We start from the raw sequence: 10,000 nt of genomic DNA on the forward strand, positions 1-10,000 counted from the left end.
AGATAGTTTCAGTGGATCATATGGTAAGATTAATTACACAGGTGATTAATGTGATTGTTAATGTGTTGCTCACTATGCGACTTTATAGAGAAGTACACTCAAACCCGCACTCTCGGACACCAGAGGTGGGTATGCTAATAATTATTCTAATTATTATGTTTTAGCATGTTTTAACATTTCAGTTTACAGCCTTACACAATCCCAGTAACCTATGTCATTTGGTGCTTTTGTATTCGGGTTACGCTCACCACAATAGGCCAGTGACGGGTAGAATCGTGTAAAGACCTGTCCACGTCCCCAGCACTCTTCAAACCAAAACAACACCCATGGGGCACACTCAGGGAAAATTGTGGAGGGGCCTCACAGCTCTGCGTTACGGCAGAGAGTAGCGAGTGCAGTATACTTAGTCAGCTGAGAGTATGGGGGTGGGGGGAGTATGGGAGAGGGCCATGTGCCAGTTGGTGAGAGAAGTATACTCAACTAAGAATGTTAAAATGGCGTGCTTAAGCAAGTGAAGCAGGAGTATACTGATGTTGGGGTGGCGTGTGTAAGTATAGGAGTTTAGTGCACTCACCTGAGGATGTTGGGGTGGCGTGTGTAAGTATACGATTGAGTGCACTCATCTGAGGATGTTGGGGTGGCGTGTGTAAGTATACGAGTTGAGTGCACTCACCTGAGGATGTTGGGGTGGCAGAGGCGGTTCATGAGCTGCACCTCCTTCAGCATGTTGGCTCTGTTGGAGGCCATGGTGTTCATTTTCAGCGCCATCACTTGGCCACTCGTCCTGTGCTGCACCTGAACAGAGCACGCACACACACACACACACACACACACACACACACACACACACACACACACACACACACACACACACACACACACACACACACACACACACACACACACACACACACACACACACAAACACACAAACACACACACACACGTCAGATACACCATCTCAGTAGCTCAGATTAGTGGCAAAGGAAATCAATGGACCACACCATGGAAGGGAAGAGTTTTTGGAGCAGAGGATTGAGGCCAGAGTTTATGTCTGTGTGTGTGTGTGTGTATTTGCTCTCTGGGCAGTGATCTCTCCACCTCTGTTAATCGACCTTGTGGCTGTTCACTGAAAATGGCCAGTGATGATGTCTGTGTTTGTTCAGTCAAATATAATACAAACGCTGGAATGAGGGAATGAGAGAGAGAGAGGCTATTGTCCTCCTTACCAGGACATATGAGGAGCTCTCCAGCTGTCCACTCCTGTCCTACCCACCTGAGCTGAGAGATCGTCCTGAGACACGCACGCACACGCGCACACACACACACACACACACACACACACACCCTCTTTCATAAGACTGCACATTTAATGGGACAGTCTCACTGGCTTGCTCTACATGCTGCTCTATCTGCTAAAGAGCCTCATTAGAGTCAGTGGTGTGGAACAGCCATCCCCTCACCACTTCTCACGCTTCCAAAAGGCCAGCACACACTCTGCCACCTACGATGGTGGAAACTTTTGATTTTCTGACCTATCTCCACCAACATATAACTTTCCCAGCTTAGTCTTCATTGGGATTAAGCACTGAATGACGGAAACCATAGTGAATGAGTGTCTGGTTGTACCAGGGTAACAAGGTTATGAAGTTTAACTAATTTAAGTTGAATTTGATTAAGGAAGTTGAAATGCTACATCTGCCCATCTGGCTACCATACCCCTTTCCTTAAATGTCCAAAAAAGTGATCTTGTATGATCTTGAGAATCTACCTCAGTTTGTTAAGAACCCTAGACTCATTCTATGGTGTTCCGTGTTGACAAACCCAAAGCTCTTAACATGGTTCCCTGACTGCTGTGGAACGAGAATGAAGGTCTAGTCTGTGACGGGTCCCTGTGAAATCCTGTGTTTTCTATGCATCTTGCCTTTACTTTTTTACTGTTTTCTTCATTTGTTATTGGTAGAAATTTCAAAAACAAATGCAACAACATGACCATCTTTTTATCCCATCCTCTCAGACCATTTCTGCATTGTGGCCAAAAACATCTAAGAACTTAAACACACACACACACACACACACACCCACACACACACACAAAGAAAATCAAAACAGTGACAAGTTTCTTCAGGATTCCCGCCACAGAAGAATGTGGGACAAGAGTGTTTGTATATGTGTGAGTGTGTACGTGGGTGTGAGTAATTGGGAACCGACACACACCCTGCAGATACTAAGAAATACGAAAAACTCTGTTTTACACATACACACACACACACACACACACACAGTGTCCCTCAGTCCTCAATCCTACTGCAGGGCCTAATTTCATTGATGGGCAACGAGCAAAGTACATCCATGTTTGCGCTTAGGATCTTACTCATGGTATTAAATCAGCAGAATGATTTTGCCAAGCTCTTAAATGAGCTTTCAGTTCATTCGCGGTGGACTTTGCTTGTTGCTCTGCTCGTTACCAGTTGCCCCATAATGACATTAGGGCCCTGGGTATCCAAACGCCATTACCTGCACATACAGTAGTATGCTCGTCATCATCATCATCGCCTACTACCCCTTCTGGGGCTAAGGCCTTAAACAAGAGATCTCCATGCATCCCGGTCCTGAGCCAACATGCTCATACAGCTAATAAACTCGATATTCTCATTAAAAACAATGGACTTTCCGGTCTAGTTAAGTTGAAAGATATTATCCTGAATCATGTTATTGATTTAGAGAAGCACAGTAAAACAAAGTCAAAGTAAAACAGAAGGGCATATTGCTGAGCTAGTGAAAAACATGCACAAGATGGCCAGGGCACGCACGCACGCACGCACGCACGCACGCACCTCAACAGAGAATCATTAAATTAAACTGATTGATGCCATGTATATTGACATTCACCCCCGCTCAAGCAAGTTTAAGCTATTACTTCTTCCTGAAAAGCATGCACACAAGCACAAACACACACCCAGAGCTTGACCACCCATCTATTGCATCTCTCTTACACACAGACACACAGAGAGACAGACACACACACACACACACACACACACACACACACACACACACACACACACACACACACACACACACACACACACACACACACACACACACACACACACACACACACACACACACACACACACACACACACACACACGTATGATAAGCGGATAATGTATAGTCCTCTGTCATTCTTGACAATTCAAGCATGACCGGCAGACTCTACATCATCCCTTCCTTAAGCCATGGCTCCCCATAGCTGATACTGGAGTGATCACACTTGTGAGCGCACGTCTTGACTAGACCGAATGCCGAAGCCTCTATTAATCAGCACAAGTGGGAGCACTTCTGTGTGAGGTGAAAGGGAAACCTCCTACGCCACAGAGCTGAACATGAACGTGAACGTGGGTGTTGCGGCCATGGAAAAAGTCAATGGGCATGATGGATTGGACTGTTGGGGAGGGGAGGAGACTGGAGGGGGGAAGGGAGAGGTCCCAGGTCATCAGCACGCTTTCACGAGGTTGTGGCCTTCTCAGGTGCTGGCCTGCTTTTCCTTAGTGAACAGTCAGAGGCTGATTTGCACTGAGCAACACTTAGACTGGCTACTCAATACAAGGGCTGTGTGTGTGTGTGTGTGTGTGTGGTGGGAGAGAAATAACAGAGAGATAAAATGTTCATTTGAATGGATACTGTGCAGTGTTTTTTTTTGCTTTTGTGGTGTGTGTGTTTGTGTTTAAATTTCCGGCCATTTCGCAAAAGAGCATCAGTTTGAGTGTTCCTCACAGAAAAGTGAAGGTGTGCATTTCATCACCATTTCACAACCAATTCTGTGTCCATGTGTCTCAACATGCTTACTTCCTTTTCAACAACAGGAGATAATTAACGGTCATAGTTTAGTCAACTACTACTAGATTTAGAATGTAAATACTAATACACACACCTACATACAATAAACGTAATACATGTATGCATCTGCTCTTATGAATGTTCTGGTCTACGGAACAGTGCTGGTTCTAGAGAGGCGATGAGGTTCTGAAGACAGAACAGAAGGTGATACTATAGTTCTGCAGAGATGGCTCCATAGAGATGGGTGATGGGAGTCATGTTTCTCTACAGCGGAGTTCTAAGGCGGTTTGTTCTAATGTTGTTCTAATCTGTTATGCAAATGTATACAACAGGTGAATTCTACATCACCTGTGTGTGTGTGTGTGTGTGTGTGTGTGTGTGTGTGTGTGTGTGTGTGTGTGTGTGAGCGAGAGATTACAGCAATATATATATGCATTCACTTTATCCCTCATTTCTCGTTCCTTCTGTTCCTGCTATGAATCGCTGTGGCAACAGGGAAAGGTCAGCCTGCTGCAGTGAAGTGGACACTGGGGAAGGGAGGAAGAGAGGAGAGGAGGAGAGGGGAGTGAAACATGTTGACAAAAAGAGAACGACAGAACAAGAGAGAAGTTTATAACCCACTTCAGCGTCATTGATCTCCCGTTCCCCTTCCTTCTCCCTTATTCACTCACAATATAAACCACCCATTCAAACTTTAACTGGGGCCCATGTTGCACATCCCAATCGCATCACAAACCAACATGGCTGCTACTCCCAGCATGCACTTGCAGCACCATCCACTCTGTCCTTTTCAAGGACAACCACTTCGCTCGCTGCCTGATCCCTTCTGCTCAAGTACAAACGTCGGCACATGGCAGAGAATTACAAGTTTTCTGACAGCACCCCATCTGCTCCACGCATGCGAGGTGTCTTTGTACAGCGATAGGCAGGAAGAAAAAAAAACACTCAGGCCTACACAGCCGTGTGTGATGTGACACCGACAAGCAAAAGATGATCCTCCCAGCGGCCCATGCGTCCTCAAAGTCCTTTTATTGTGGGCAATTATAATATAAATAATTATATTATAAATATAGTAACACAAATATTACATTGCCACTATACCAATTGCAGTAAAATATCTCTTCACCATGAGTGGTGGTAAAGCAGCGGTCCTGCTACCTGTGCTTTTATGTCACAATCAGAACGAATTTCCAACAACTTATACAGCACACAACCCACTATGTCGAAAAACGTATCCAGCTCAAAACCCACTTTGTCAAACAACGTATCCACCTAGCAACCCACTATGTCAAACAACTTATCAAGCTAGCAACCCACTATGTCAAACAACTTATACAGCTCACAACTCACTAAGTCAGACAACTTACATAGCTCACTTAGTCAGACAACTTAAACAGTTCGCAACACAATCCGTGGCTGGCACGGATCGGGCAGCGACACGCCTCTCCGTACCACACAGCAGGTGACTGATGGAAAGAACCAGATGGGTGGGGGACCTCCCTCAGTGAGGTGGGCTCCTGCTATATGCTTGATAAAAGTGGAAGCTACCTGTCTTTTTTTGAGGTGCAGATTTTACGCTTAATGGCCAAGCAACTCTGCACTAATATGCGGTTTGGTGGGTGCGTGTGTGTGCGTGTGTGTGCGTGTGTGTGCGTGAGAGAGAGAGTTCTCAGCAAAACACTCTCCAGAACTTTTCCATGTCAACACAGGCCCAACAGGTCAATATATCATCACCTACCTTTGGCTGGGTATATGTTTGTGTGTGTGGGGGGGGGGGGGGGGGATTTACACAGGGTGTGGGGGAGACAGGAAAGTGGATACTGTTGACAAGCAATCTCACTCTTATGTTCAACTGGCACAGACACAAATTATATTTAAATACAAAACCACAATGCTGCCAAAAGCTAAAGATTCGGTGCAAACATGACTTTGACCGAACAGGGCATTTAAAGTAGTTTGAATTATGAAACAAAAACACTAACTCTCTCTCCCTGGGACACACACACAGTCACACACACAGACACCCTTTTAGTGACTGACAACAGTACAAGCCCTGACTAGAGTGAAACTGAAAAGGGGAAAGAGGGAGGAAGAGGAAAAGGAGAGGGAGAAAAAGAGACAGACAGACAGAGATGGAGAGCAAATAGAGGGGGAGAAATACTGACTTGGCTGTGGAGGAATGGAGAGAGAGACTGAAAAAAGAAAACAAAGATATGACAGACGTGAGGTCAAGTTTAAACTAGTTTGACATTTTCCAGCCAATCAGAGCGGCTCTTCATTTGACCTCTTTGTTGCTGCTTAGTGACACCCAACTGCCCCGCCCCCAGAAGACAGATGGGGAAATCTCCATCCATCAGGATTCTCTTTCTTTCCCTCTTTTATTCTGTCCATCCCTCTCGCCCCCCTTTCACCACTCTGACTGACATTTCCACATGAACCTCCCATAGAGAACATACCACAGGACAGCTCATCTATGAACATGCACTTGGAAGAAGGCACTGTGCATGTGCGTGTGTGTGTGTGTGTGCGTGTGTGTGTGTGTGCATGCGTCTGTGTGTGGATGTGCGTGCGTGTGGGTGTGTGTGGGTGAGGGTGTGGCTGTGGGTGTGTGAGTATGTGTGTGTGTGTGTGTGTTTGTGTATATGTTTGTGCGTGCGTGCGTGGGTGCATGCATGCGTGTGTGCGCATTAGATAAACCAGCGGGTCTAGGAATAGTTCTTCTTCACACACACACACACACACACACACACACACACACACACACACACACACACACACACACACACACACACACACACCTTGAATCCTCCTGACAACTTGAATCCTAAGACAATGCACACTAGCACACGCTCCCTCTCTGTCAGAAATCTAGACGAACAGGACCCCCCAAACACACAAACACAGCCTATATTTGCTCTACTCATTCCTGAATCAATCAGGTGAGGAGTTTCCTTTCCTGCATCTGTGTTAGCAGGGATCAGCAGTCGCTCAGAAATGTCATCTCCTGTAGACAGCTCAGGTGTGGGTCAGGGTGTCCATAGGTTAGCTATCTACCAAAGTACATTTCCGCTCGACAATGAGGTCATCCACTTTTGTCAGTTACTGGCAGGCTGAAAGGGTATCAGTGAAGATTGGCGGCACACACACACACACACACACACACACACACAACCACACACACACACACGGACACACACACACGCACAAATTGGATGGGGTTGTCAGGCTCTATGAGAAATGTGCAATAACATGAGACAAGGCAGGAGGTGAGGAGTTGCTCTTATTCTTGAATTTTTAGGGTCAGCGTGCAACATGCATGCGTGCGCACGTGCGTGTGTGTGAGTGAGTGAGTGATTGTGTGTAACCTGCTTACGAGGTGTGTGGGTGGGTGGTGGTAAGTTTGTGTAACCTGCCTGAGAGGTGTGTGTGTGTGTGTGTGTGTGTGTAACCTGCCTGTGAGGTGTGTGTGTAACCTGCCTGTGAGGGGTGTGTGTGTGTGTTTTGCCTCAGCAGCTGCAAGAAAAACATGACTTGCTGGATTTGTCCAAACAGGAACTCTCCAGTAGACACGTTAGGGTTGCTCAAACAAACACAAGGGAATGGAAGCCACTGACCCCCCCCCATATTTAGAACCTTTAGCTTTTGGAGGAACGCAACAGCTCTGTCTGTCTGTCTGTCTGTCTCACACACACACACACACACACACATACAATAATGTTGCAAATAAAAAGATGAGCCAACCAGTCCAACTGTACATCTAGACCTTTTACACTGAAGCACGTATACATTAAATGCCATTTAAATGGTAAACATAAGTGCACAGTGCACACAGACACAAACCTCATTACCAGAGAGGTGATTTCGGTCTCTGATTCAATCATTGAATCATGACACCCAACAGAGAGAGAGAGAGAGAGAGAGAGAGAGAGAGAGAGAGAGAGAGAGAGAGAGAGAGAGAGAGAGAGAGAGAGAGAGAGAGCTGGCTAAAACTATCTCTGCTCCATTGAACTGAACCATCAAACCCATTGCCCATTCATCAACCTTGGTCCATTCACAGTTCAATTACTTGTGACATTTTAAAAAGCAGTTGTTGTTAATTAAAGTGGAGTGGTCTGCTCGTTTGTAGTAAATCACAATGCATTGCAAGCAGGCAGGGGCAGACAAGGCAACCATCAGGATAAAAGGAAGTGGTTATGGCCCACGCACCAGTGTTATTCCTCTTTCTGTCCCTCTGTATCCCTCTCTCCCTCATGCAGAATTAAAGGAGGGTTTCTTTTGCACAGGAACAACATGTCAAAAATGTGTATCCTGTTTCAAGGCTTGGCTTGACTGCATAGTGTCCAGGTATCAGGTGGCTGGTGTTTGCATCATAGCGCCACCTGCTGTCGCGAAATGTTGATGGGAGCATGGGCCTCAAATGTCAAAATTCGGCAAAACTGTACAGGAGGATATAGCAGACTATCTGAAAGATGGTCACTTGGATGACGCAACTAGTAGGCCCTACCTCTGCAAATACAGGGGAAGACGCTTACCTTGAACACTTCGGAGAAAAATCCAGAGCCGATTTTCTCACAGAAAAAGTCGTCTATCCTGGCCAGACTGGACACAGCGCTCCGAAGGGCCCGGTAGGAGGAGGGCCTGACCCGATGAGGTCCATGGATTGGCCCGTCCAATCCGTCCTCCTGGTCCATCTCGTCGCGGTCCATCTTGACTGTTCCAGATGAGGACAAGTGCGCGCTCAAGCACCTCAAAACTCAGTTCCAGTGTTTACATTTCCCATATCCGGAGCTGCGTGCTCGTTCCTGCAAAAATCACAAGCTACCTTAGCGGGAGGCACTCAAAAATAGGAAAGTTTCCAAAAAGCTAACTATTATTCTTAACAATACTCTTTGGCTTTCATTCCTGTCTGGATAGCACAAGAGAACAGATTCTCCACTTTCGATCTGGCAAGCTTTCCAACGCTACCGACATTGGCCACTGTCGTCTGTTTGGTTCCAATAAAGCCCAAAGACACTCACGCTCAGTTAGACAAAGTGCACCGATGGTGCGCTCCACCACACCCCCGACAAAACGACATACGGAGTTGCTGACTGCACATAAGGCCCTACAACGATTTGAATTGCTTACTTCCACACGCCAGACATTCCGCCGGATGGTGCGTGGCTGCTGCTCGGCGTGCGCTTAGCTGCATGAAAATGACTCGCCACTGCAACAAAAACAGACAAAAAGTATGATAAAGAAACCATAAAAGTATATCCTTGGATCAGCAAAATCGACAGCCAATCCCAAGACAAACAGCGATAAGGTTATCTGAAATACTAGTTAAGTGAAGCTATATTGTCTGTATTTGCCCTTTCTGAAAAAAGGATGACAGAGCGATTTGACGCATTTAAAAGGCTGATATTGCAACGCCAAAAAAACATGCCTGCGGTTCACGGCATTTCAACGAGCAAACGCAGTGTTCTGCCTCCTCTAGGTGAAGATGATGAATTATAAATAGCTCCCTCAAAGTCTCAGTTCGGCTGCGTGACTTTTAAAGCGAGAACAGACTCTGAAGCATCGCGTTTGCATTTTTAAAGGCAGAGTTTAAACCCAGGGCAGTATGACACCGGAGGAATTACCTAGGATAAAAAGAGATGGTCCTAAAGGTTTGAAGTCTTCTTTCGCCCCAACTCTCCCGTCATGCGTTTCCCTCGGTCTCTTATCCGTGCTCGTGTCACGCTACCGAGTTTTTATTTGACTATATATTCATCCCCGCGCTGTCAGCTACCGCGCGGACATGGCTCGGTTCATGCTCGAGCCACTGCAGCGTGAGTCCTAGGTTATCTATGGTCGTTTGCACCGAATGAGCAGCGTGACTTTTGCTTCCAATTGGAGGCGGAGGGGCGGGTCCAAGCAGCCATGCCTCCACGGCGATGCGGTTTCTTGTAATCGTCACAGCCTCACCTGCAAGGTTGGCCGACATGGGAAGCTACTTAGAAGAGTTTTTCATCATATCTTCACAAAGCCGTTATAGGCTACAGCATAAAACATGCAGATGCTGGTCCCTTTGACAGAAATGTTCCCTGCCTTCTGTACACCAATTAGTCAACTGATAGGACGTTGGACCGTTTACTCAATGTTGGTGGACACCTCTTCATTACGGGAAGAAATGTGT

General features: G+C 46.3%; 1 protein-coding gene across 1 annotated transcript in view; it reads right to left on the reverse strand.

Moving 5' to 3' along the window:
- The window catches only part of tesk1b (testis associated actin remodelling kinase 1b), a gene marked incomplete at both ends in the record, with an annotated part of 24,869 nt that extends 16,320 nt beyond the window's left edge, over nucleotides 1-8,549 (reverse strand). The window contains 2 exons of the mRNA XM_080859817.1: nucleotides 674-795; nucleotides 8,376-8,549. Of these exons, the coding sequence (XP_080715943.1) occupies nucleotides 674-795; nucleotides 8,376-8,549 (296 nt within the window). The remainder of the gene's footprint in view (nucleotides 1-673; nucleotides 796-8,375) is intronic.
- Nucleotides 8,550-10,000: the final 1,451 nt, after the last annotated feature.

The sequence above is a fragment of the Sprattus sprattus genome, assembly GCF_963457725.1.
Source record: "Sprattus sprattus genome assembly, chromosome: 21".
Taxonomy (NCBI): Eukaryota; Metazoa; Chordata; class Actinopteri; order Clupeiformes; family Clupeidae; genus Sprattus; species Sprattus sprattus.